The sequence below is a fragment of the Scatophagus argus genome, chromosome 4 (genome assembly GCF_020382885.2).
Source record: "Scatophagus argus isolate fScaArg1 chromosome 4, fScaArg1.pri, whole genome shotgun sequence".
NCBI classification, from domain to species: Eukaryota; Metazoa; Chordata; class Actinopteri; family Scatophagidae; genus Scatophagus; species Scatophagus argus.
In genome coordinates this window covers 11,022,567-11,050,433 of record NC_058496.1, presented here as the reverse complement: position 1 = coordinate 11,050,433, position 27,867 = coordinate 11,022,567, and the positions used below count along the sequence as shown (strand labels likewise).

Sequence of the window (27,867 nt, the reverse complement as noted above, 5' to 3'; positions counted from 1 at the left end):
GGAACGCGCTCATCACAATCCTCGTAAATACACAGTATAATCACACACACGCGCACACACACACACACAGCTCTGACATGTCCCCCCTTGTCCTTCCTACACTGCTCGCTCCCCTCTTTGTCCTCTCAGCTTTCTAAAATAAATCGAGTGTCGTCTTCCCTCTGCCAGCTTAAACACAGCTCTGTTCTGATCAGCACACTTTCCAAACACACCTGTAACTGCGGTTTTTTGGTTTTTTCTATCCTCTCTCCAGATTTGTGTCCTAGTTTTAGTGAAAGTTTGCCTGTTTCTTTTTTTCTTTTTTCTTTTTTTTTCAACTGTCAAAACATTTGATATTGATTGTGCTTGTTTGCACTTTTTAAAGAGACAATAATAAGAAGTTTGCTTTAACGTACTGGGAAAACAGAGCCTCGCTCTCGTCACCTCAGCTGATTATGTATCAAAGACGTTTATACCCTGACCTCCTTCTGTAGTACGCCTCCTGACGCTGCTGTCACATCAACTCCTGTGGTGTTTATCATTGCTCAAGTGACCCAGGGCTGGACATGAATGAGTCATTGATTTACGCCATTTAGTCTGTATATATGTGTGTGTGTGTGTGTGTGTGTGAAAGAGAAAGGGAGAGAAAGACAGAGAAGGAGAAAGAACATGAAGACAGAAGTGCTGAAGAGTCTGAGACGGGAGGGACAGAAGATGAAAGAGCTGTGCAGTGTCCTTTGGCTCGGATGTATAACCTGTAGCGTGCTACAATATGAAGTCACAACAGCCACTACTCGTCCACCTCAGTGCTCTTACCGTAACTGTACATTTCTTGTGTTTAAACATATGCTGAGAGGTTTGATAGCGATGAACAAACTTTCTTTTTCTTTTTTTTTCCCCCCCTTGCAACTCTAAACCCGAGCACGAAACTTTACTCTTGTGGGAAACATCGTCCCTACAGGGCGTCTTTTTGTCTTCTCATGCAGCTGTGAGTTATTGCGGCTATATTACTCCCTACATAGTGCTATTCAGAATGCTGCAAAACCTTTTTTTCTCGGTTTATCTGTCATGTTTTTACATTTTCCAGTGAAGTGAAGCTTTAGATGTCTGACAGTTATTTGGCTTTGATCACAACAAAGATTAGCTATCAGCACCTCCAGCCCTCCAGTATGTTACCGTCTGGGGTGAAGTGTTAGATCTGAAGTGAGATTGTTCAAGATAAAATAGTTTCTAAAATAGTTATATTCAAGTCGGGGGTTTTTTTGTTGTTTATAGACAACATCAGAAATACAGAAAATATTACCTACCTTATGTTGGCCAACCTGACTATTATGGTAAAACAATGAATTGTGATGAGGAACCAGATATACTTGTGTATTTGCTCTAAATTACACGTGGTTATGTTTTGATGTTAATTTATTGTTAGAACATTGTAGTATCCTGAAGTAGTATATAATTTCGTCTATTGCTCAAACTCACAATCTCAACAGATGATATTATTGATGCCATTGTAGTTAGCTTTGCGGCGCAAGTTTTTCAAGTGAAACTTAAATTGTTCCTACCAGCATATAGAAATAGATGGATTGACTTGTGACGTATTATAGAAAACTGTTTTAGCGAATTAAAATGTTTGTGGAAGTCACATGTAAATTAAAAATTGTGTCTGCTGTTTTGGCTGGGAATCTAATCAGTTAATTGCGTTCACTGGGGAAATGTAGAGATTCAAAAAACAGCTCAAATTGCATCATTGTTGATCAATATGAAACTGTATATTTTACAGCTACGTTCTTTCTTCCTTTCAGTTTTTCTCTCTTTCCCTGTTTGCTTCCGTCTCTCTCCTTCCTTCCTGGCCTGTTTGTCTCATTGTGAATCACTCCTTTTTAGGTAAACCTTGGTTTCTCAGTGTCTCGGGCTGCTTGTAATGCTGGTTTTAGTTCCCATCTCCTTCACAATCCTACTGTTAGTTGTACTCGTGCTTTCTGTTGATTCTCATAACATAGTCATAGGGGTGTTGACGTTTTTCACTTCTTTTTTCTTTTTCTTTTTCTTTTCCTTTTCCTTTTTTTTCCCTCTAACTCGTGCTTGCTCATCAAAGCCTGCTGCGTTGTGTCAGGGCAGGGAAAAAAATTCCAGGCGTTCCCACTGTGATGTCAATGCTGGTGCAACACCTCAGTAAACTAGTTTCTGTCATTCCCAGTGAGGGCGTGTCTGTGGATTCACGCTGTACTCACACACACACACACGCATGCACGCATGCACACGGTGAGAGTAGAGTTACGTATCAGAAGTTTAGCTGTGAAGGACGTGACGTCAGAGTATGTGTGATAATGAATCAGTTGTTAAACATATGCTGGGTGTTGTGTTTCTTTCACTATCACTGCTTCTCTTATCTTTGCCTTTTTAAGTATTACACACACACACACACCCATACACACGTCACACAAAACAGCTGGAGAATGGCCTGGCCTATGTCTGGAAATACTATGTGTAAGTCGCTCAACTAAGTCTTTGGTTGGAAAACAGATGAAGCACTTGTGATGTGATAAGAGGGTGTTTGTGTGTGGACAATACTGGTTTGGACTGACATGCTCCTGAACTTATACTAAATATAGAGTGACAGAATGAGAGAACTCAGGGACAGAAATTGGGGTGATGTGTGGTAGACAAACACAGCAGTTAAAAAAAAATGTTGCTGGAGCCACTGCAGCTCGCATATCACCTCTCGATCTATGTGTGTGTGTGTGTGTGTGTTTGTCTAAGAGCTAGTTAGAGACAGGAACGAGGACAATACGTTTGCCCTTTCCTCAGTTATCAGGCAGACATCCAGACTATCCCATTCCACAACTGAAGTTTTCACCCTCTTTGCTGCTGCTATTCACAGAGATCACACAGAGATAGCACAGCAGTTAGCCATTTAGTCGTTGTGGAAAATACGCTTGGCATGTCCTGTGTACCATGGCTTTGTCAGAAGCACATAATGAATTCTTCCTCTCAAAATCTCAGTCTACAGTTCCTTGTTTGAAACAACAAACTACAAACCAAACTTGGTAAACACAAATTAAAGTGATAATTATGGACTTGTTAAATCAGTGAATCATCTGTTGTTGGTGATCTGAAATACAATCATACAAGCTCAAGATGGAAAATTGGAAGGATTCTAGTAGCAATGTTAGTTATTTCTCATGGATTAGTAACAAGAATGTCTTTCTTGGCTTTCTACAGCATGCAAGCACATGTACACTCACACAGTTTACTCGGTTCTTCAGGTTTCCTCTCCTCTTCCACATGAATAAACATATTGTCAGGAAAATCCTAACACGAGCAGAGGAGGACGTCATCCCCGTCCGTATGTGTCGCGCTTAGGGGGAATCCCCCCCTGACCTTAGCATCGACACCAGATGGGATTATGGGATTGCTTGGTAGCCTTAGCGATGAGGCAGATACCCCTGATGACAGACGTTAGTCATCACCTGAGCGTACAATCACCTAGGAGACTAAGGAGCTCATTGAGACATCCCAGTGAGAAATGGTGTCACTGGTTTAAGAATGCCTTTCAACTATGAGTCAGTGTCATTGTCAGAGGAGAGGAATTCCCTGTGGCCCTGTGCAGAATTTAGACAAAGTATATCCAGAATGCATCACTGTTGGTTGTGTGTAGGTGGCACTCAGTGTTTCTGCATTAGTCTTGACTGCTGGTAATGTTCCAATTAGTTTGCTACCCATCATAATCATCCAGTAATCTGCCAGATAATGAGGGAATGACTGATTATAATTTTGAATGGTTAAGCTTATGAACAGATCTTCATCAGCCAGCAGCACTGGCGAGCCCATTATAGGGCCCACTTGCGTGGTACGCTCGTCATGCTCAGTGTAGGCATGTCATGTTATGTTTTGAGTTTCACCGCTCATGACACCGGAGCCAATTTTTACAGCAGCATATGGAAATGCACAGCAGAGCCTGTGCTGCTGCATTGAAAAACATAATATATTCATGTGGAGTTAGTCAGTATGTGGGTTAGCTCTGAAGTCATCAAGACCTCTAACATGTAATTAACAAGTGCATAAAGCCTGCTATTTATTAACACATGGATAATCAAGCCACATCATGCAGCCATTAGTACAGTCTGTTACTGACAGCACTTTATCTGTGATGTTTTGGGGGGATTTTTTATAAGAACTGAAGTGCAAAGACTGGAGAAGTTGCACCACTTCAAGTGCAGTCAGATGGTCCATATTTTTACTGCAGTTTATTCTGAGGAAACTGGTGCAAATAGAAAATTCATCCCCTCATCTTTGGACTGTTGAAAGGACATCAGACATGCATGAATCTTAGCTAGTTTTATATTACTATGTAGTCTCATTTTCTCATTTAAAAAAAATTACAGTTGCACATTTTCTGATTCTAATTTTTTGTGTCTTTCTCCGTCCCTCCCTCTCTCCATATGCAGTTTTGATGTGGACAATGGCACGTCATCAGGGCGCAGCCCCCTGGACCCAATGGCCAGCCCGGGTTCAGGCCTCATCCTGCAGGCCAATTTTGTCCACAGCCAACGGAGAGAGTCGTTTCTCTACCGTTCCGACAGTGACTACGACCTCTCGCCCAAGTCTATGTCCCGAAACTCCTCCATTGCCAGTGACATGTGAGTGCATGACATCTTTTCCTTGCCCCTGAACCTTCATAAAATTCACCCAGATGCTCCTTATTGTGTTGAAATGTGGTTAATTCTGCAATTTTTCTGTTCTGTCTGAACCTGTCAGTGCTGGATGTTTCTCAGAGCAGATCCTAAAGCTGCCATCCCGCTATGGTCTGGGTGGGAAGTGTGCATGACCAACAGCTGATTGTGTGGTGTCACATCTATTCTTAGGCATAACCAGTAGCATAAAGAAGGCAGTAAGGTCGCAAAGTGTCCATAAGCTTAGGTTATGTGGCTGTGATATTTTCCCAATTTGTTGGTTATGTCAGTGTAACTCATAAGAACAATGGGATGGACTTGTGCACTGTGATCATATTATTATACTAATTTCCCATTGCCTTATAACTGTGGCGGACAGCACTCCACACAATCCACTGGCATATTGTGGGTCAGTGTATATGCTGATAGAGCATCCCTCATTTCCCACACAATGGTGACTATCCAGTTTCATGTACTATGCACTTAGTGCTACATGGAATAAAAATATTGACTGAAAACGCGGCATTTCGATCCAGCCCGAAGGAAAGACAAATAGACAGAAGGATGAAAAATAGTGTCCCACAGTAATCTTAGACTTCCTCCTCACTGCTGCTTTTTGCTCTGGAGTATTAAGCCAATGACCCTTCCTTGACCTACGCCCACTCTCCAGTTACCACGTTAAAAACTATTATTACGAGTATCCATTAATCTTTTATGCCTCATTCTTTCATATCTTTTTTTTTCCTACTGATTTGCATACACACGGAAACTTGAGAGCAGGAGGCTACTTGTCTGAACAGCTCTCTTTATTAAATTCTTAATGATACAGCTTCTAAATCGGGTTCATCAACATTAAATTGCTGATGTACTTACAGTCCTCGCAAAAACAAACAAACAAAAAGAAACCCCATCAGAACAGAGCTACGACTGCCTGCTCGTTCCCCGAGAAGACGTGTTCCTGCTTCACCTCTTATCTGTCTGCAAAGATTCTTTCCATTGCTCCCAGAGGGCATATTGCCCATCATCTCTGCTCTGAGTACCTTCTATTTGTCTTGCAATAAGAGCACATGACAAGCCTACATGTCATTTGTCCTTCTTGCCAAGCTTGTCACTTGTCACACTGATTGTGACTGTGGTCTGTGTAGAGCTGAGCATTAAGCGAAGAGCTCCATGACTCTAACACACTGCAGTCACCTGAACAAATGTTGACAGTGTTCACAATCACAAAGCTTGGAGGTCACCGGGAACCTGACTCAACGTTTTGGTGGTTAAAATTCTTTTAGCTGGAATTGAATGAGTAATACCCTCCACTCACTTAACAATGCCCACCGAGGTGCCCTTGAGCAAGACTCTCAAACTCTACCTAATTCAGGTAGTTTGCACTCAGTGAGGCAAGGTCAATGAAAATATGAAATAATGTTTGCATAAGGGGTATACTTTTATAGATAAGGGGTGGAATGGAAAGGAAGTGTGAAAGGCCGTGGAGAAAGGTTGTGAGAGACCAAAAAAATTCGGTCTCGATGCACAAATTCTCAGTTGTCTTACTAAAATTGCTCTGAAGGTAGTAGACGTTGAGAAGTAGGGCCTCAGCTGGTAGCTGACGTGGTGAGTAAACGTGTCACTGTGATGGAATGCTTCAGAGACGCTGATACTAATCTTATGTGATGACCCACACTCCCCACTCCACAGCCCTCTTGACCTTTTCGGAACATGAACACACTCCCCTCTGGTCGAATGCAAATGTACTGTAGATCTGCAATTAACATTAAGGCCACTCTCCTTGTGTCTTTCAGTCATGGTGACGATATGATTGTAACGCCATTTGCACAGGTGAGCACTTGTGCTAGTTTCCTTCTTTCTATTCTTTTTTTGTTTTGGTGTTTTGGATTGTCATGAACTGATCAATACTGCATAACTCAGCCCTAATCTGTCATGTTTCACTTCAGGTTCTTGCCAGCTTGAGAACTGTACGAAACAACTTCGGTGCATTAACTAATCTACAGCAAGACAGAGCATCCAATAAGTAAGTTGCCAAAGTTGCCAAGCTTTAGTGTTTTTTCAGACAGAAATGAAGTCTGACATAGTGGGAGGATTGACTGTATAACATGGTCAGCATGCCAGCTTATCACATGTCACTCCATGACTAAGATCTTCTTCTTAACAAGAGGCAATGGTTTGAAGTCACCTGTCAGTTCTGCCTTCAGTATCTCCCAGTTTGTCTTTGCTCGCCCTCTGCTGTTTGCATTGAGCACTACAAAAATAGTAACAATAGCATTTCACCATATGCTGTGCTTCAGTGCTACATGTATGGAAATGATTGAAGGGAAATGGGCCTGCCTTAGTGAAAAAAGTCTTTTAGATAAGTTTTAAATAAGATACTTTGAGGCTAACTACTCATTGTATTGTTATGGGACGGAAATGTCTTAGTTTGTGTGTTTGTTCCCCCCATGACAGGAGATCACCCATGTGTAACCCACCACCTATCACCAAGACCACCTTTACAGGTATGTGAACAGCAAGAGCAGCTAAATGACTTGTGTGTTTGAGTGTGTTTTGTGTGTGTGTGATCAATAGTGGGGTATGAGAATCACAATAATTACAGTTGTCGACAAATGCAGAACTTCACTAAATACTTGAAATGTCCTTATAGTGTTCTAAACCCTTTACTAGATGTTTATATACTGTTTGTAAATGCTAAATAAGAGGACTGCAGGTCATGTGTCTTAACATTTGAAGTATTTGTAGTATTTGTAGAATTAGCTATATGTTACAATTGGAGATTAAATATATTAAGACCAATATAGATGTTGCTGTTTAGGGATGCACAGTATTGCATTTCTGTCCATATCTGATATGCTGATATTTTCATATATATCTGATATATTGTTGATGTCAGTATATGAACTTGTTTTTTCTAAACTAATGTCTCTTATCGATATAATGGTACTTTGTCAACGGTTTGCATCACATGCGGAGAATTAAAGCATCACATTTTTGGCCTGTCGTATTGGATGCTCGTTTTGGGCCGATGCCGATATTTCATTCTAAATTTTTGATGTTGTGTCTGTCATCGTGCATCCCTAATGCTTTTGTAGTCATAGTGCTGTTTTTGTCTATTGCGAGTTATCAGCATGGTGGTGATGAGGAGCTGGCAAACACAGACATGCTGCGGAGGGAGCCAGAGAAAATGAATGTTGTATCCAATGCGATCAGAATACAGATATGGATGGCATATTTAGCTGAAAAGTGGTTCACTAGTGGTTTTATTATTTTCTGTAAAGTTTGAATAGGTCTAGCCTTTTATGGAAATAATCGATTTGTTGAGCAAAGATTCTGTCAGAAGTCCCTAAAACTTATGGAAGTTTGGCGAGACAGGTAGTTCGCTCATGAACAACTGCTCAGTGTCTGCTTTTATGCTTTGTAAGCTTGCAGTTTTGTTGTGGATGCAGACCAAATTTTGTTTGTCTGTCTTTTTTCCAGAGCTATTATTTCAGTTGTCTTCATATAAAAGGAAATAGATTTAAAGGGAAACCATTAATTTCACCTCTCTGTGCGTGTTTAGTTTTGGCTTATAGAAAATAGGCACCAGTTCAATGCCACGTTTTAACATTTAATCCCTAGCCATAGACATATCAATACTTCAGGAATGGACTGTCAGCCAGCAAATAGAGTCCTTACCTGACTTGCATAGTTTAATATGCTGTAAACACTAAACACACAGCGTCTACTGCACAGCCTCTCTGGCCTACTTTAAGAGTTTTTGTTGTGAGGAGGACATGGCACAGACAGTCTCAGATGGCTAGAATAGACTTGTCCTTGGCAGTCACTTTGCTTTTTAGCAGTATCAGTGGCTGAAACCTAACTGATGTTTGTAGGAGAGACCATATAACCTCCACCATGAATAAATAATTTCACCGTGTTTTGTCTAGTAAGATAATCCCTGAGGGTGTGAGCAAACACCTATAGAATCCTATAAAAACACACACATTCAGGCATATTATAAATTATTTAATTATCATTATTGCTATTATTTAGTGCAGGAAAGAGTAAGCAGTTCCTCATATATAAGGAGGTTATGTGGCAGAAATCTTCATGGGATGTATGTGTAAACAGATCGTGGTGACATTGTGCTATATTTAGAATACGATCATACTGGTGCACGGCCATTATGGACCCTGCCATAAACTGGTGACAGCTGTGAGTCATGAGCATGATTGTTTGAAACTGTTGACTACTTTAATGCATAGGTTTGCTGAGGTGGCGACTAGGCCATCTTGCGGATAAAGAATAAAGAAAGGAGGCATTATTATTAGTAACTCGGTAGAATTAGTGACGGGATACAAGCGAATTAACAAAGGATTACATTTAGGCTTCTTTGCTCTTCTTTTACTTTCCCCATCTGTCCTCATCCCGTTGTCATCTTCTCCATCTTGTTAGTGCACTTTTCTGTCATCTGTCATCGACTAACTGGTAGGATAAACAAAGGTGTTTTAGAATCATTTTTAAAAGAATTGCAGGTAGTTCTGTAACTGTATTTAAACTTACCACTCTAAATAAGTCTCTAACTTTCCCTCTTTCCTTGATGTTGCATCTTATACTTTATGTGGAACCAAGAGGGCATGTGAGGCACTAAAGGATAATATCACATCCCAAATAAATACTGTATTTTTTAATTTAAATGGCCCAGGTCTCCTATACACTTTTAAAGAGGAATTAACAGATGTGTAGTTATTTTTTCTATCCATCCAGTGCAGAGTGAAGGTACTAAAGATGAAGGTTACCGCTGTTGTTCTTTTCATTTTATCCATACCATTCCCATTCCCACAGCGTTGCTCTGAGCAACAGTTCATTTTGAAGAGACACCTGTGGTACAGTGTAGTCTGTTGGTTTCCATACGTGGTACCTTACAGGTTCATTTTTGTAAAATTTGAAGTTAATGGCTCATCTTAGAAATTCCAAACCTTTTGGAAAATACATGACGACATTATATGAACCGTCTGAACGATTAATATCACATCACATCTCAGCTTCTCCTCTTACTTGTCTGTCATCTCTGCATGTTTTCCCACCTCTTTCCCCTTCTTCCTCCTCCTCCTCCTCATTCTCCTCCTCTCTCATCTTCTCCCTCTCACAGTCCAACTTCACTGCTGAGTGTTCCGGTACATAGTTTGGCTGCAGCCCTGCGTCTGTGCGGCAGAGTGGCCTCTCCGAGCGCCGGTGTCTGATGTCGCACTAAGCATGAGAAGAATGTCATTGACGTCAGTGCAGTTGCTGTCAGAAAGAGTAGCACCCCAGCCACTGACACCACACCAGAGAGAGAGAGAGAGAGAGAGAGAGGGAAACCGAGAGAAAGAAAGAGGAGAGAGAGAGAGAGACTGAAAGGAGACAAAGGAGGGAGGAGGAAGGATGTTCAGAGATCAGTGGAGGAAACGAAGAGTGTGGGAGAGGAAGGGGGGACTAATGGAAGGAGGGAGAGATTTGTCAAAGACAATGAAGCGGGAGAGGGGGGAAATTGTTGAGAATAGGAGGTGACAAAAGAGGTTTAGGGACGGTCACTGGTCCAGCGTGGGCACAAAAATGGTGTGCATCTTTCAGTCTGAATGTAAACACAAATCTTGTGTGTTTTAATCTGCCACTGTTTTCCTCGCGTGTGTAATTGAATTACGGTTAAAGTGACTCCACTCCCAGATCACAGATCACATAACATTAAAAGCCTGTGCTTTGCCAAATTAGTCAAGGCATCAATATCAATTGGCTCCTGACAAGGTGACATTTTCTGTTAACATAGGCTGACTTTGAAAAGGGGCATGTTTTCAATTTCACATTAAAAGGAAAGACGCTTTGATGTATTGCTTGTCACGACAACACTCCTCCATCTTTTTTACATATCGTCAGCCATCTATTTGTTTACCTCTCTGTTTTGGTTTATTTGTATGCTGAACACATATTAGCATGCGTGCACACACAGTATAGGGAGCTCCCAGCTCAGGCTCCACTCCTCTGGAACTCCAGTCCGTGTTTTGTCACTCTCCCTTCCCCATCCACAGTGCAGTCCTCTCAGGCTTTAGGTACAGCTTGGGGAGAGCAGCACGTTTGGCTACCAGGGACGCCGAAGCAACAGCAGCCCACCCCCTATACACACAGCGTCTATAGGAAACACTATCCAACACACACACACACACACACATACACAGCACCGGATTATAACCTTTGCTTCCTGGATACCATGGATGTTTTTATTGGCAGTGAGGCTAAGGAGACAAAATCATGATGTGTTATGGTTAGCATTTCGTCTGGGCTGAGTGTGCGTGTGTATGCATGTGTGTGTCTGTTTGTGTCCGTGTGTGTGTGTGAGAGAGAGAGAGAGAGAGATGTCTTTGTATTTGTTAACCCTGTCAGGATGCTGTGAACAATCTCGTGTTTGTTCCGTGCTGGACAGTATTGACATGGATCTTGACCGGTTCTGAGTCTCTCACCGGATCCTTTTTTCCACCGTCCCTGTCTTCCCTCCATCCCTCCTATGGCAGACATGGGCCTGCTAAGTAGACTGCTGTTCATTCTGCTACATGACTGGAATTTCATCTCTCTCATGAATGACAGCGTAAACCTCATGCACCTAGATCGCTGACTGTGATGATGTGTGCAGTGTAAGGCAGATTGTGAGTCTGTTGCTCCTTATGCTCTGTGGGTTCCTGTGTTTTTTGTTTTTTTTTTTTTCCTTTTTTTTGAATTACTGTTTTTCACTTGAACACCCACAACTGACTTGGGGGTGGCTGTTTGCCATCTGTCACCTACAACTGTACTTCCTGGGATTGTATCTGACTTACTTTTAAGGGGGAAGAATCCAGGATTTGAACTGTAGTGCAGTGCAGTCCACTGGAGCTTTCTTTTCACCAAGGGAATCAGTTTGCTTTTCCACAGCTGACTTGTGACCGTTCATCTGTGGGTTCGGCTGCAGGACAACAGGCCCTACTCCCAGACCCGCACAGCTGGCTCACCTGTCCACTATGAAGAGTCACCCATGTGTCTACTCGGGGTATCCCAGCTTAGCTGTATGTGGGGTGGGAGACCCCGGGCCTGGACCGTCCACTAGCCCTCTGAAGCGGGCCCTTACTGACCCCTTGCCCTCCTGTCTTGCCCCTGCAGAGGAGGCCTACCAGAAACTGGCCACTGAGACTCTGGAGGAGCTGGACTGGTGTCTGGACCAGCTGGAGACACTGCAGACAAGACACTCAGTCAGCGAGATGGCTTCAAACAAGGTAAGAATAATAATAAAAAAAGAAAGAAAGTTCATACCAACTTGTCGAGTCAAGGCCTCCATCTTCCATCTCTGGACACCAACTTTTGTAGCATCTTTTAGAATCAGTGATAAAGGCTTTGGGTTTTCCATTCAGACTTCATGTGCCTCATTATATGAATGTGTTATGTTAATTTTGTAAAACTGTTCAGGAGCTGCTACCCAGGATTCACTATTCACTTTGGGTTTTTTTTTTTGTAGCTGATGTGAACAGGATGTGATATTAAAGTTTGGTGTGAGTGTGACATTTTATAGTGTGTATGTAGTGTAATGTTTTAGTGCTAGAGATCAATCCGCACATACCATGCAACATGAATAAAGAAACATAAAACTAGAAAGAAAATCTTTAGGGTGTGAGCAAATTCTGAAATTCTCAGTGAATTATTACTCAATGAGAAGCCAAGCTGATATGCATGAAAGCTATCTAAAAAAATAACAGGAGCATGTAGATCCAATCCATAGTAGTATGGTATATGTTATGTTGAATAAACATCACCTCCTACATGTGTGACCTGCTCCTCTGCCATCAGGCCTCTCTTCCTGTTCATTAGTGTTTATCATCTCACAGTAGTTACCATTACAGCCTGTGTTGCTCAGTGCAATCATTATTTGGTTATAAGCTGTATGTATTCTGTGCTTCAGCACTCAGCCATCAAGGCACACATTAGACTGTGTTGTATTATCTATGTGTGTTAGTGATAGCATCGTCATGCAGGCTGGGAGATATGCTGTGAGCATGCTCAGTCGCTTCCTGTGTGTGTGTATGTGTGTGCGTTGGGAGGTTGCTCTGCCACTCTGAATGCTGATCAGCTCTGGTGATGTCACACACTGTGATGTCACACAAGGGGGGATGGACCAGTATTAGAGGTGGGGAGGACAGACAGACAAAGGAATCACACACACATGCTTGCGTGTGCACACTCACCACTGATGTTACCACACTCACATGCATAACCGGGACACCTACCTCATTCGCAAGTGAGCAGGAAAACCGTAGCATCTACTGAGCACTCACCATTGCTCACCAGCACAGCCATGCCTGGTTGTTATGGCAACAGCAACAGGCCTAACCAGCCTCACTTGAGCAACACACACACACACACACCATAGGTAAGACAGTCACTACATCTCCCACACATAGCCATTACTTTATGTCTGTATCCTGCAGACTTTCATTTATCAACACTCAGCATGAGCCTTGATTCATCAATGAAGGAAGGCTGAGATTAAAAAGAAATAATAAAATGCAACTCCCTTTACGTATTCTGAATAAAACTGCAGCAGCAATCTGAATCTTGTGTCTTCTGAAGCTGATATCAGGAGATATTCCTGTGAAAATCACTGTCAGTATGTGTGCTTTAGTTGTGTCCTTTAGCATTCACACTGTGTGTAGCTGCTGGTGCATTGTGTTTGCTTTCTGGAAGCAGTACAGTTTTTTTATATGCTTCCAACATCCTCCAATCAGTAATGATATAATGTTTGGTGAAATAATGCATGTGAGTGTTGAATATTAGCCTTCTCTGAGTTACTCTTTTAAGTTCAAGAGCTCTTATAACATAAGGTTAAAGTTGACATACCTATTTGCCATAAAGGATCTCACACTAGCTGAAATACATACTCTGCAAATGATGTCTATTTTCAGTTACCTGTTCTACTTTTACATCTACATTTGTTCTGATCATTTCCTGAGGTAACTGCTCAGACTGCTCGGACCAACCTCAGGGTCGAAAGAGTAGTTTCTGGTGAAGATAAGATGGAGCAAAACTTTTTAGTGCTTTGATCGTGCCATGGTCCGGATTGTTGACGGGCTCTGTTAAACTTTGGCTCTGGCACTGGGTTTTTACAGGTCACATATAGATCTTATTGAGTCAGGAGTGATCCTTGAGGAGGAGTGATGCGATGGTTTAACAGGAATCTGGATCATTTTCCCTGGGAAGTGTCACTTTTCCTGTTACTTTACTTCCTTAAAGGTTTGCATTGCTCTCTCTGGAGGTGTATTTGAGGGGGATTGTGGGGTTGAGGGGAGTATACAGGTGAGAAGTCATACACCCAGCATATGCCTGAATCTCCCATCTGGCCACCACACATGCTGCACAACCTGGCTTAAACCTTAATGTTAAAGACGCCTGAGTGTGTTGTTGCTGTTTTAAATAATATGTTGGCACACACACAGCACAGAGGCATTCACTGACAGAGTAACTTTTCTGACATTTTGTCTTTATTGGTCCATTGTGATGTTTATTCCATCCACTGGTGAGTCACCAAGGACGTGATCAGCACAGGTTTATTTCCTTTTCTTTGACTTTTTTTCTGGTACACAAGCGCTGATCAATACATTTACGTTTGCAAGTTGTTTTCCTCTTTGCACACAACACGCACTTGTGGAGATTTCCATTTGATCAATCTGCTTCTTTTAGATGAAACAGCTCATGATTAGTATAGATAATGTATTGACACCCATACAAATACTTGTTGAATTTCTTAGTTACCAGGACACCAAATAAATCTTTTTAAGCTCAGTTACATGTTGGTGAAGGGGCTTCCACAATGGCTTTTACATTTTCAGAAAAAGTTGTGGCATGCTTCTGTTACCTTCATAGGTGTTTTTTTTTTGTTTAAGCTTTACTGTAAGATTACTGTAAGATTTACTGTACTCTGCTATGTTCATCTATGTCTTCAAAAGTTAGATCTACCTCAGCCAGGAAATGACTCCGAATTGGGTCATCACTCTGTCAGTTATGATTCTTCAGTAACTGAACAATGTGCCATAAGGTTTTCTTTTGGATTTTTTTGAACAGAGAAGGTTAGGTCGATTAAAATAAAGGTTCTTTACTTTTCTTTTTGTTTTGTTTTGTTTTGTTTATGTAGGTCGCACTGGTGTCTTTCCCCTTAACATTACCCTTTAGCCGCTTATAATGATACCTTCCTACATGCTGTGCAGATTTTCATCACCACATTTTGTTAAGATCATGAATGGACAGCAGACTTACTTACCATCAGTGATACATTCATTGAACACAGTAGCGGCGATTAGTGTTCCTGCTCTCTCTGTGTGTTTTGCGGAGAGGGGGTGTCTGTTACCAGAATGAATGTGCAATGTGAGAAAAGAAACAAATGCAGCAGAGATCTGTAGGTGTCTTGGGCTAAATACAGCAGGGAATGGATATTTTCGGTAACTCCGCCAAAGAACAAATTGGACACAAGTCACAGCTAAGCTTGGTGTGACACTTTCCAATTTTTACCCAATAGTTTGTGTTCACACCTCTTGGCTAACCTATCAATATGTGCGTGTACTATATTTGTCTGATGGAGAGAGGAGGTCTGTGTGGATAAGAGGTGTGTTTGTGGGTGTTATATCTGTGTATATGCTTCTGCAAGGAGTAGACTGTATGTGTGTGTAGTGAGCGTGTGCTGGCCTGCTTGGCTCTTGAGTCCATCAAAGGCACTGGATCTCGGTTAGCCAGTTTTCTCATCTGCACCAGTGTAGCTGTAAATTACTCCCAGTGCCGGGCAGGCTGTCAAGATGGGGTGTAAACTAAGCAGAGACAGGTTTGGTCCCTTTTCAATCCCTGTAGCCACTGAGCCATTATAGACACACTACACGTGCATGTGCATATGCCCACTCACGCACACACAAACACACCAAGAGAAAGAAGAGATTCATGATTGATAATTAAACTTTCTGTACAGAATTAAAAGCTGTTTTTTTTATTTACCTGTAGTTAATTCTGTATAATTCAGTGTGCCCCCATCACCAATAAAGTGATGATAATCCATATTTTATAACAACAACAACATATCAAAGGACAATGTGAAAACAGTGCGACAATGTGAAAAGGATAATTGTGATGATGAACATGCAGACCTGCAACTCCACTCGCGTTCACTGGGCTTTATAGTGAGTTTGAGCTCAGTGTTTAGAAGTCTGAATCAAGTTGTGCCATTTTTACAAACCTTTTGTATCAACGCTTGTTGAATTTTAGTGCTGTTCATCATTGTCATTATTCCTTGATTAGTTATCTCTTTATTTCTCCAAGTTAATTGGACTTTCTTATTGAGAAGAAGAAGGGATAATTCATCTGTGAAGTTTAATTGTCAAAGTTTACAAATACATAGTTTATTTAATTCTACTGATTTTTTTTTCAGATAAAAGAAGCCATAAGTGTTAAATGTTCTGAAAACATTGTCAGAATAAAACCTTTGTAAACTGCCATACATTTGATTTAAATTAGGAACTATTTGATCAACGAATAGCTAAGCAAAATGATGAATTATCGCCAGTGAGCTTCGTCTGGAAGTGAACGCCTGATGAATGAGGCCTGTCACAACTGTCTATACATTAAAGATTAAATGGAAAACTTTTTTGTTTTCTCAAACTTATTACTTAGTGTCATACGCTTTTACTTTTCATTTCAGTATCGAAGTTCAATACCCATCCCTGCTAGTCACTAATCATTACTTCACCCTAGATATCCCATATCATTAGGACTCAGGTGATCTGTACCTTTTTTACCTGCAAAATATTCTCAAGTGAGATTCTCCCAACTGCCTCTGACATTTTTATGCTTTATCATCTGATGTATTATATGACCCTTGCAATGAAGGTTTTGTTGCTGCTCGTCTGACCTGATATTTTGCAGTCTGTGGTTTCTTGTCTGTGTAGATGGTCCTGGGAGATTACAAATGAACATTAAAACAGCAGATGACAAAGCGCTGTTGAATCAGTGGCAATAGAAATAGCTGGCAGAGATGTGAAATATGTTCATGACGCATTATTCCCACTTGCATTCTGTTTTCAGTTTAATGCACGAGGGGACCATTCATGTTGTTACTGATGGGAAAAACTCCATTGAAACGCTTCCTTTAATAAGGTTTGGTCCTTGTTCCCAGCTAAAGCGACAACCTCTTGAGCTCCGTGACACACACAGCAACCTGTGTGGACACACATGCTTTGATTTTCAGTCCTACTGAGCCCACTTCAGATAACTGTGACGCTCATTCCTTTTTGCAAGATTAATTGGTTTTCGTGTGTTTACATCATCCCATCAGTGATGTTACTGTGACTCACCTCGCATGAATACTGGCATGAAAGCTGACCTCAGTTTTTCAGCATTGTTAGCATGATGGATGAGGTAACCTGTGCTTGCACATAATACTGTACAGAAGGTCAGGTCAGTCAACACACAGGCACGTACACACACACTCTGTTGTATGTAATACAAAAATGCCTTGCATGCACAACAGCAAACATGTACAGTATGTGTGCACGCACACATGCACGCACAAAATCCCATCCCGCTGCACTGCAGGAATGGAAGGAAAGGCAAGGGGTAGATTTTCCACTGACTTCAGTCCCAGCCAATCACACAGCAGGTGACCTCAACTCCGTTCCAATCCAAGCCAATCAGAGGTGATGATGAGCTCACACTTCTTTCATATCTGGGCCCTGATTTGCTGCTGTTGTGTGACACAGCAAGAGAAGCAGCCTGTGCTCTTCACATGGGAGCTTGTGTCACACACACACACACACACACACAAACACACACACAGAAGCAGTCAGGGAGCCAGCCCTGTTTGGGAGCTGTTGACAGAAACATTTTTTGCCGTCCTGGTGCTTTGGCATCTACCAAGCATCCGCAACATCATCAATTATTCACAACCTCAGCAGTGTGTCCCCATATCCGTGTGTGTGTTTGTGTGTGTGTATGTGAGAGAGAGAGAGAGAGAGAGAGAGAGAGAGAGAGAGAGTGCTTGTGTGTGTGTGCACATGTCAGTGTGTGTGGTCACGATATGCTCTCATCAGATCTTTGGGGAGCCACTTTGTTCTCCTCTCTCAGAATCTGCTTCACCTCTCTTCTTACTGGAACATGGGCTCATTTCTGTGGATATTTGCAGAACAGAAACATGATGCTTCATTTATGGACTCTTTGCAGCAGATTTACGCTGAAGCTCTTCAGGTTGAGGGCTATTACTGTCAAGAACTGCGGGCTGTTTTTGTTTCACTAACTGCCTAGTGCTTTTATCATCCGAGCTGTGGGCTCAACTTGACTTGGGCTTTAAACCTGTATCTTTCTGCTTGTGGATTTATTTTGTTGATTTGTCAAAATGCCTGAAGCAAATTATCTGCTGTCAGTGTCCTGGGGATATATAAAGGTAAGATGTAGTATTTTAATTGATTATTCTGCTCTGCTTTTTTTTTTTTTTTTTCCTAAATTCATTTCCAGAGAGTGGAAGTCCTTTTTTTGTAAATTGAGCCTTGATCCAGATTTGGGTTTTTGGTTGACAGGGGTGTAAAACCATGAAATTAAATGAACATACTGTGTATAAGCTCCCTGCCAACATGTCGCACATGAAACAGTGCTCCATAGGTGTGTCATTTTTCGTATTTGATGTATCCGTGTTGCGTAGAAGCGATGGTGCTTTGGGAGGTGTAGACACACGGCTGGATGTGCAGCATAGAAAAACGTAGTTACATTTTCAAGTGAGTTTGTATTTCAAAGCACGGACACTTTTACTACACCCACTGAATTGTTAAATACTTGTCATTTTAGCTTTTTTTTTTTTTTTTTTTAATTCCACAAAGGATCTCTTAGATGAAATAAAGCAGTAACTGTAAGAGCTCTGAAGACTTTTTTTTTAGGTCAGCAATCCTCTGGGTAGTTGGGTTGCTCCATATTTTTTGATGTAATGAGGATTTTTTTATTTATTTATTTATTTTAGGTTAGCCACAAATCTGAATTTAAAAATATCTTTCAATTCTTCAATTTTTGCAGTCACCTCATCTGACTGTCATTTAATGATTTGTTTTAGTAATTATATGTCATGTACGTAAAGCTCTGTCACTTTTCTGCCTTACTGGCTCTTGTTACCTGACAAAAGCACACTACAAATCTTCTCTGCCTGTTGTGTCTCCATTTTAAAAAGCCATCCACTGAATGCCTAAGGGTGTTTTTCAATAGGATGTCAAGACGCAATTGCGCAGTAAGCACTCTGCAGTGTTGTAATACCCCATTTTAATTGATCATTATTGATTTACATAATTAATCAATATACATATGTTAAGCATTTTGGCCGAAGCCAGAATGATTCAGACAATGCAGCGGCTGTGTTTCAGAGGTTTTTGTTTTGCAGTCCATTGTGTAACATTTTTGTTTTTTAACCACTTTGGAAAATACCTGATTTCAAACATCCTCCTCCACATCAATCAGTTTGTTCTTCAAATCAGAAGCTGGAGCTAAATTTGGGTCTGCCACTCCAATTAGGCACAGAAGAGAGAAGAGAGAGAAAAGGCTGAAGGAGAGGCAGGGAGGAGCAGGCAGTGTGGCAGAAAAGAAAAAAAAGAATCTGAAAGAAAAACTGGGAAAATGGGTTACTGATTACGTACATCCCTGGCTGTAGCCCTCTGACCTGCTGTGTGTGTGTTTGTGTGTGTGTGTGTGTGTGTGTGTGTCACACCAGAAATGGTGAAATTCCTGGGTACAGCTCCTGTGATGGAAAGAATCTGTTAGTAAAAGGCATCAGCCAGCGGGAGGATCTGTGTCAATAAAATCATTTGATTTCTTCACTGACATCATGAAAATGTGATTTTAATAAAATAAAAGGTTTTGTTTTGGTGACCTCATTCTGAATGTGCCTCATGCAACATATGAAATAATATATTTTGAGAACATTGACACTCAAATGAGCAGAGTTTATTCAGCTCCTGAGTTGCATTTGTGGTTCCTGGGTATTTATTTCAATATGTGTATGCTACCTCTGAGTACTGGCTGTTTAAATAGTGTTTTGTTTTTTTTTTTCACTTTGTGAAACCCTTATCTGTGTGTGTGTCCCGCTTTCAGTTCAAGAGGATGTTGAACAGGGAGCTGACTCACCTATCGGAGATGAGCCGCTCTGGGAACCAGGTGTCTGAGTTCATCTCCAGCACCTTCCTGGGTGAGTGATGACCCAGGAAGATAGATTCACAGGTCTGGAATGAATTTAAAAAAAAAGAAAAGAAAAGAAAAGAAAAAAAAAATCTGCATCCTTCCTGAAATATGGTGCCAAGCTTCAGAATGAGTCAGTAGTTGTGCATATTGCCAAAGCAGTACATATCATTATTATGAAACCTCATTTAAACTACAAGAACTATTAAGATCCCAAACAAAGTAAAAGTGTTTTAATAACCAGCATGTAGAAGGACTTGCATACCGAGTACAGTCACTATTTACAGGAAGAAAACTAATTTTAGTCTGGTTTGACATCTACAACATATACCCAAAATCGCATGCAGTAAAAGACTTTGTCATACTCACATTGTGTTTCACTGCATGTCTCCAGACAAGCAACACGAAGTGGAGATGCCATCCCCTCAGACGCAAAAGGAGAAAGAGAAGAAGAACAAGCCCATGTCTCAGATCAGTGGGGTGAAAAAGCTGCAACACTCCTCCAGCCTCACAAACTCAAATATCCCTCGCTTTGGCGTCAAGACCGAGACCGAGGATGAACTCGCAAAGGTGTGTGTGTGTGTGTGTCTTGACAAATATACAGCGCACACTATCTGTGATGTACTTTGTGCTAGGGGCCCAGGTAACAATGAAAGCAAAGATAAAAGGATGATTTATTATTAATGGTGTCTCTTCCATTTTCAGGAGCTGGAGCATGTGAATAAATGGGGCCTTAATGTTTTTAAAATCTCAGAGTTCTCTGGGAATCGGCCACTGACAGTCATGATGTACACGATTTTCCAGGTAAGGACTGTCACTTCTTCTTTTTGTCTTATTCCTTTACGACGAAATAAATGCTTGCTGAATCCTGATATTGTTGTAAACATAAACTCACGCTTGTGTTTCTGGTTTGCAGGAGAGAGACTTGTTAAAAACTTTTAAAATTCCACTCGACACCTTTATAACTTACCTGATGACCTTAGAAGACCATTACCATGGCGATGTGGCGTACCATAACAACATACATGCTGCTGACGTCACCCAGTCAACTCACGTGCTGCTATCCACCCCTGCCCTCGAGGTGTGCACACACAAACACACGCAAAGTAAATTAACACACATGCACACATGCTCAGAAATATACGCGCAAACACGCAGCCCATGCTTCAACAATCAGCTTCAATCAAAGTCCTGCTCAAAGTCCAATCAATGGCTCTTACTTGCGAGGATATTTTTGTCCAGCAATTTGATTCTCTCACTGCTGCCCCCCTCCCTCCTTCCTCCTGTGCTTGGTTCTTTTCTACCAGGCTGTGTTCACAGACCTTGAGATCCTAGCTGCCATCTTTGCCAGTGCAATTCACGATGTGGACCATCCTGGAGTCTCCAACCAGTTCCTCATCAACACCAGTGAGTCTAAATACGGTGCTGTCTTAACAGCTACGTCATTGGCCCAGAAGTGTTATCAGTGCATATTCACTAACGCAAAACACACTCAGAGTCTGATACCCAGGTGGGAACAGACACACTGTGGCCCCTCCCTCCTGAGAACACACATGCACACATGCATATTACAGACTGTTATCCTTTCTCATGTGATTATGCAATATATGTGTAATATATAAAATGAATATGAATATGATGCATATTTACCACACACTGATGAGAAAATGTTCAAAACAGCTCACACGTGTACACACACACACACACACACACACACACACATATATATATGTAATATACGATATGGAGAACTTATTTGCATACACACGTGCATGTCTTCACCAGCATGTGTTTCTTTAGTCAGGTGCAATGACTGTGACATGTGATTCCAAAGCAGAGGAGTTCAAAGAGGAGATCAATAATATCCTCAGTAGTGCCCTTTCCTGGGAAACAGGAGAAAAACATCTCCCCAAAGACCCCCAAAGATGTAGCTGGAGGCAAATGAATGTCCCCTTGAGATATCTAACCATGCATACAGCTGCAGGCAGTTTTGGTTGTGAGGTAGCCATCATTGCAATTTCTGCCTCCAATTCTGCAATTTCAGCAACATCTCTTTCCTCGTTGATCTGGATAAGCGACAGACAAAAAAAAATGTCCTTATTATATTTGTAAGGACTGTGGATTTTCCGTGGTGTCCTCACTCAAGAGACTGAACCCCTCCTCTGTTTGCTTTTTCTGACTCACTCATGGCTCAGGGTGCTACAAATACCACCTTGATTTGACAATTTAGAGGAAAACACAAACAAATAAAGTTTATAACCACCGGGTATTACTTTAAACAGCCATTTTGGAGACCTATTACACATGTGTCTGTTGCATAAGAGCATTAGTAATACCTTATCAGAGCAGAAAACACACTGCACAGTCTCACACACTTAACACACAAAGTGTGTTGTGCTTCCCAAAAGCCCAAATGGGGAATCCCTGCAGTAAAGGCAGTGTGAGTCACCCTCGTTTGGAGCCACCAGAATGATCTTCTGTCAGCCACAGAGCAACAGAGCAGGATCCCCTTTCTCCCCTCTGCTGCTCTGTTCCACTGTGGCCAAGACTAATGCATCTTAATGGAAAATCTAAATACAGATAAAGGACCTTCAAATGACCCAGAGTGGGGAAACCTCTCAATGGAAAACATGCTGCTGCTGCTCGCACAGCAAGGGAGGGATGATACATGTGTAGTTGCTGCACGTATGGAAGTTGGACAGGCCTGTTAGTAGTGAACTTTGTTGGTTTAATTAGCATCTCATTCTGTTGAAAGGATGTATCATGTTGCTCATTTAAAAATCATTCATTCAAATTAACCAGTAATTTGCATGCATTCTGGTAATGTCATTATTGTATTCATTTCAAGTTTGGTTTCTCATACACTGTTTTATAATCAGAAAAAAAAACACAATTTCACAAACTTATATTATCAATTTTGTCCTCTGCACAGATTCAGAGCTAGCATTGATGTACAATGACTCATCGGTGTTGGAGAACCACCATCTAGCAGTTGGTTTCAAGCTTCTACAAGAAGAGAACTGTGACATCTTCCAAAACCTGACCAAAAAACAAAGACAATCACTGCGAAAGATGGTCATTGACATTGTAAGTGAAAAGAACTTCGTGTCTTCTATAAAGAAAAGCTTATTCAGTGGGTAACATAAGCAGATACAAAGCTGAGTGCATTATGTGTATCCTGTGTGTTTTCTCTGTTGAATACTAACTGTTTGTTCTGGTTATTCCCAGGTGCTAGCAACAGACATGTCCAAGCACATGAACCTACTGGCTGATCTGAAAACTATGGTGGAAACCAAGAAGGTGACCAGCTCTGGGGTGTTGCTGCTGGACAACTACTCTGACAGGATACAGGTCAGAATAACAACAAGATCCGTATCACTGTCTGTTGGTGATTTCAAAGTGAATACTTGCAGGTCATGTGAGTAGTGACAGTAGTACTAGTAGTATGTCAGTAGTATGATTTCTTTCCCCCCTTTTTGACTCTTTGGTTTTTTTGGTTTAGGTTTTGCAACCAACATTCAAATTAACTACTTCACTTCTGCATACAAATCCACTAATCACATTTATTTCATTAACATTTCATGCTTTCAACCTCAAATACCACAGTTATGTTTCAGCCTGGCAGGCGCTGTGTTTTAGACCTTGTTATTGCTTATATTCAGGTTCTCCAGAACATGGTGCACTGTGCAGACCTGAGCAACCCCACTAAGCCTCTCCAGCTGTACCGGCAGTGGACGGACCGCATCATGGAGGAGTTCTTCAGTCAGGGTGACAGAGAAAGGGAGAGGGGCATGGAGATCAGCCCCATGTGTGACAAGCACAATGCTTCAGTAGAAAAGAACCAGGTAATATTAACGCACACAAATGTAGTGCACATGAACATGCATATTGTGGATAAACACACACTGAGTGTTCTTCTTCCATGCTTCCTGTAGGTTGGTTTTATAGACTATATTGTTCACCCTTTGTGGGAGACATGGGCTGACCTGGTCCACCCGGACGCCCAGGACATCCTGGACACGTTGGAAGACAACAGGGAGTGGTACCAAAGCACCATCCCCCAAAGCCCCTCTCCTACCTTGGACGAGCCTGAAGATGGCACGCGACCCCCAGGAGGGGACAAGTTCCAATTTGAGCTCACCCTGGAGGAGGACGGGGAGTCGGACACCGAGAAAGACAGTGGCAGCCAGCCGGAGGAAGAGGAAGAAGAGGAGGAGGAGGAAGAGGAGGAAAACAGCTGTACTGACTCTAAAACACTCTGCACGCAGGACTCTGAATCAACAGAGATTCCTTTGGACGAACAGGTGGGGGAGGATGACGAGGAGGAGGAGGAGGAGGTAGCGGAAGAGGGGGAGACACCCTGCTCACAACCATGTGTTGTGGAGGAAGAGGTAGCAGAGGAAGAGGATGAGGAAGAGGAGAAAGAGGAGAAAGAGAGAACCACCGACACATAGCAGTTTATAGACAGCACCTGATTAACTGTTCTTCTTAGTAATGACAGATGATTATTTATAGAATATTTTTTGGGTTTTGTGGAGTCTGTCTGTGTTTTTTATACATCTATGTTATGGTTCCAAAGCGTGCGCTGATTTTCACCTTGGCCGCTCCTCCTGCCATCTTTGTTCAGACACGCCCACCGGTACTTCTTCAAGTTTTTTTGCACTCAGGAAAACTCCTTTCCATTCCCGTTTGTACTGAAGTGGTGTGTCTTTTTTTTCCCCACTTTTACATCCCCACCCTTTTACAAGCTCAAGTTTAGGACCACAATGAGCAGTTCTGCATTCTGCTCAGTGCTGTTCCTGCGATACGTAATATCACGTTTTCCTTCCCTCCGCTTCGTCTCAGCCTTGCCTGAAAATTTAGCAGTGTTTGTGTGTTTTATCAAGTGCCCATGCTCTACAGAGACGGTTTATCGTTGTGTTCAAGGAGAATCTCCCTCTCGGTTAGGTCATTTCCTCGCCACTGCGAATTAGGAGGCATTTTACGCTGCTGTTCCGCTGAAAACCTGACGGGACGCCACAGAGATGAAAGCTGCAGCACACTGGGGAGCTTTTCAAGACACATTTCTGATGTCGGAAGTCTTCCTTGAAAACCTGACTGATACAAAGCTCAAATCAAACAGCCATGATGCTGTCCTAGACCTCTTTAATTTTGTATTGTACTGTATGTAAGATGCAGATATTTTCTAGAATTTACTTTTGCAATCTTAGGCTTTCTTTTGTTAGCAAAGAAGATTAGAGAACTTTTGGACACTAATGGTTGAGAAATGTGTCAGTGTTTTGAAGGGGTATCTTCATGGCTGGATTACATTAGAAGTGTTCTGAGGTGTTTGCACTTGCTCAAATAGCATTTATACTACTATTCCCATGCCACTGAAGTCATTTTTGGTTAGTTCTGTGGGTTGAAATTATTCATAATAACTCTTATTTTGGTGAGAATTTTCACTGAGAAGGAAGCAGGAACCCGAAGTCTTACGCTTTACTCTCATTGACATTGTTTGTGATGTGGATTGAAGCCTTTCCATTTTTGTTGTTGTTGTTGTTGCCTGCAGTTCTTTTGAACACATCCTGAGTCAATGCAATGCTTTGTAGATGATACAAAAAGCACCTTGTTTTAGAAGCTTGATTAGTGCTCTGAAATACACAGAAATAGACACGGTGTTAAAAACTACTGGGGTGATTTTATACCAATGTTCAGAAAGCTTTTATTGCCCTTAATTTAAATTTATTTTATTTTTTGCCCATTTTGTTTGATGCACACAACACCTACAGCTGCATACCTGCTTATTTTCGGCCTCTTTGTTTTCTTTTAAGGTGTAACGATTTATTTAAAGTGATGTTTAATTTTGCCATTACAACATTAAGCCCAGTTGCTGTCTTTTGACAAGACAATCAGCTCCGTTGTGTAGTCATCAGATAAGACTGTCCTCTACTTAGATACCCTAATGCACTGATATATTCATATATCGCCACTTTAATATTTTTAGTATGTTTAAACTCGCCAAAAACACTCGCTCGTCACTCATCAATACAGTGCGGTCTTACACCTTAGCCAAGAGTCTCATCCTCATTTTTCACTTTTCACCTGACGCTGTTATTTATTGGTGTGTTTTTGTTTCTATTTGTTGAGTTATTTTTTTGTTTTTGTTTTGCCATATAAAGGTGGTACAGTAAATATTTCACTGTAGCATAGAACACAATACAGGCTTGCCAGTTACAATACCCAAATATGATTTTTTTTTTCTCTCTGTGTGTACATAAAAATATAGAAAATCAACAAATGAAAAAAAAAGAAAAGAAAAAAACACTTGAAATACTGCACACTGCTTTTTCAAGAGTGCTTCTTTTAATCATGTGTCATTTCCAAACTTTTTATTTAATCTTTCATTTTGTGCCAAGACTTTTTTTCCTCTCGTTTTTCATCCTCACCCAATGCCCTTACCTGTAATAAAAATTTCTGGTTTTATCGCTGTTTACAAACATATATTTATTGTGCTGTATATAATATATAATTATTAATGTTATTACTATCATAATGCCGTTTGTCGTAAATGGTTGATTCTTATCATCCCTTTTGGTGATGGTGTGGCTGTATTATGTACCTCTTGTTGAGAGAATGTTTATTACACATGAGCTTCAGTGTAAAAATGATCCATCGACATGTTGCTTATCTGAGAACTAGCTCAGTGAAGAGAAGGGGGAAAGCCAAATTGTTTTTTAAAAAGAAACTGTTCCTTGGCCCATGGGCTGTGCCTTAAATTCAGCGCATGTCATTTACTTTAGCCTTTTCCTTTTCTAGTTTATTTTCTAGTTCTCTTTTGCTGCATTAGTGAATCTTTTGGCATGGGTTGACCTGGACTTCTGTTGTGAATTTGAAAATGTTGCCTTTTCACTATCACAGCCAAACACAGATTGTTCTGTCGAAAACGTGGCATTGGAAAATGTAGGTGTCGGTGCGAACGATTGCAGAGATTCAGCTCAACCACAAGTCATAGATTTACTATTTGAGTGATGTGTGGCCTATAGCCGGATGTCCAAGAGTCTTATTTGCTGTAGACCTGGTCGGAACCACTTGCACCCTCCTTACGCCCTGCGCTGCACTACTACGCTCAAAGATGTGACACAACCGGTCTGATGTAAAACGATATGGACGTAACTTTGCTGTGTCTGTGCAGAGTTACTGCAGTGCAATCTGCACATCCATGTGGCTGTATCACAGCTACAAATACTGAATGGGGTGCAAGAAGAGTGTGTAGTTGCTGCTCAACCACAGCCTACAAAGCACAGAATCTTTGAGACACATCTGCGTGTTCAGCCACTGCTGCATTAATTATGGCTGAAACAATGACGGTGTGTTGCTTATCTATGCTCGGCCCACAGTTCCACTCACATTACTTGCAATATCCAAAACCACTAACATTTTTCTGCCTGGACAGGAGAAAGGTTTAGTATATTTATGTAGGGGGGAGGGGGGGATAGGGCTTTGGGTGAGTGCATCATTGTCCCGAAAATGGGACTCTTCTTTTGACACACATACTGTAGATTCTAAACAGCCCTGGACCAATGGAAACAGTGGGGTTTTTCTCATTATGTGTTCTATTTTTTATGGTATGAAAGGAAAACACAAACTGTAACTAAAAAAAAAAAAAAGGTCTTCAGGACAATTATTTTTTGGGTTATGTCTTTAGAATGCCAACTTGTCTGGAAGTTTCACAAGACAATTAAAATGTTATTTTAATGGATTCCTTGTTAATTGCAGTTTATTGGATAGCACTGTAGATCATACAACTTTATGTAAAAAACAAATAAAAAAGAATGAAAAAAAAAAGTTTTTATATGCAATGGATTAAATAAAGCATGGGTTGATTCTGCCTAGTCACTGGTTTCTTGTTGTCATTGTATTCGAAGGTGATATAAAAGTGTGGGACGGATGCTACGTACATTTACTTCACTGATGAAAGAAATCACAGCCTGAGAGAAAGTGTTGCAAATATTCT

At 41.3% G+C, this 27,867-nt stretch overlaps 1 protein-coding gene across 5 annotated transcripts in view; it reads left to right on the top strand.

The window, feature by feature from the left end:
* pde4d (phosphodiesterase 4D, cAMP-specific) overlaps positions 1 to 27,745 on the top strand; it is a 160,228-nt gene extending 132,483 nt beyond the window's left edge. For all 5 annotated transcript variants that reach the window (XM_046387674.1, XM_046387673.1, XM_046387675.1 and 2 more), the window contains 14 exons: positions 4,428 to 4,619; positions 6,446 to 6,482; positions 6,599 to 6,675; positions 7,107 to 7,156; positions 11,799 to 11,911; positions 19,788 to 19,881; positions 20,266 to 20,441; positions 20,577 to 20,675; positions 20,788 to 20,952; positions 21,179 to 21,278; positions 22,804 to 22,958; positions 23,100 to 23,222; positions 23,534 to 23,716; positions 23,807 to 27,745. In XM_046387674.1, the coding sequence (XP_046243630.1) occupies positions 4,428 to 4,619; positions 6,446 to 6,482; positions 6,599 to 6,675; positions 7,107 to 7,156; positions 11,799 to 11,911; positions 19,788 to 19,881; positions 20,266 to 20,441; positions 20,577 to 20,675; positions 20,788 to 20,952; positions 21,179 to 21,278; positions 22,804 to 22,958; positions 23,100 to 23,222; positions 23,534 to 23,716; positions 23,807 to 24,325 (2,083 nt within the window). In that variant the 3' untranslated portion in view covers positions 24,326 to 27,745. The remainder of the gene's footprint in view (positions 1 to 4,427; positions 4,620 to 6,445; positions 6,483 to 6,598; positions 6,676 to 7,106; positions 7,157 to 11,798; positions 11,912 to 19,787; positions 19,882 to 20,265; positions 20,442 to 20,576; positions 20,676 to 20,787; positions 20,953 to 21,178; positions 21,279 to 22,803; positions 22,959 to 23,099; positions 23,223 to 23,533; positions 23,717 to 23,806) is intronic.
* Positions 27,746 to 27,867: the final 122 nt, after the last annotated feature.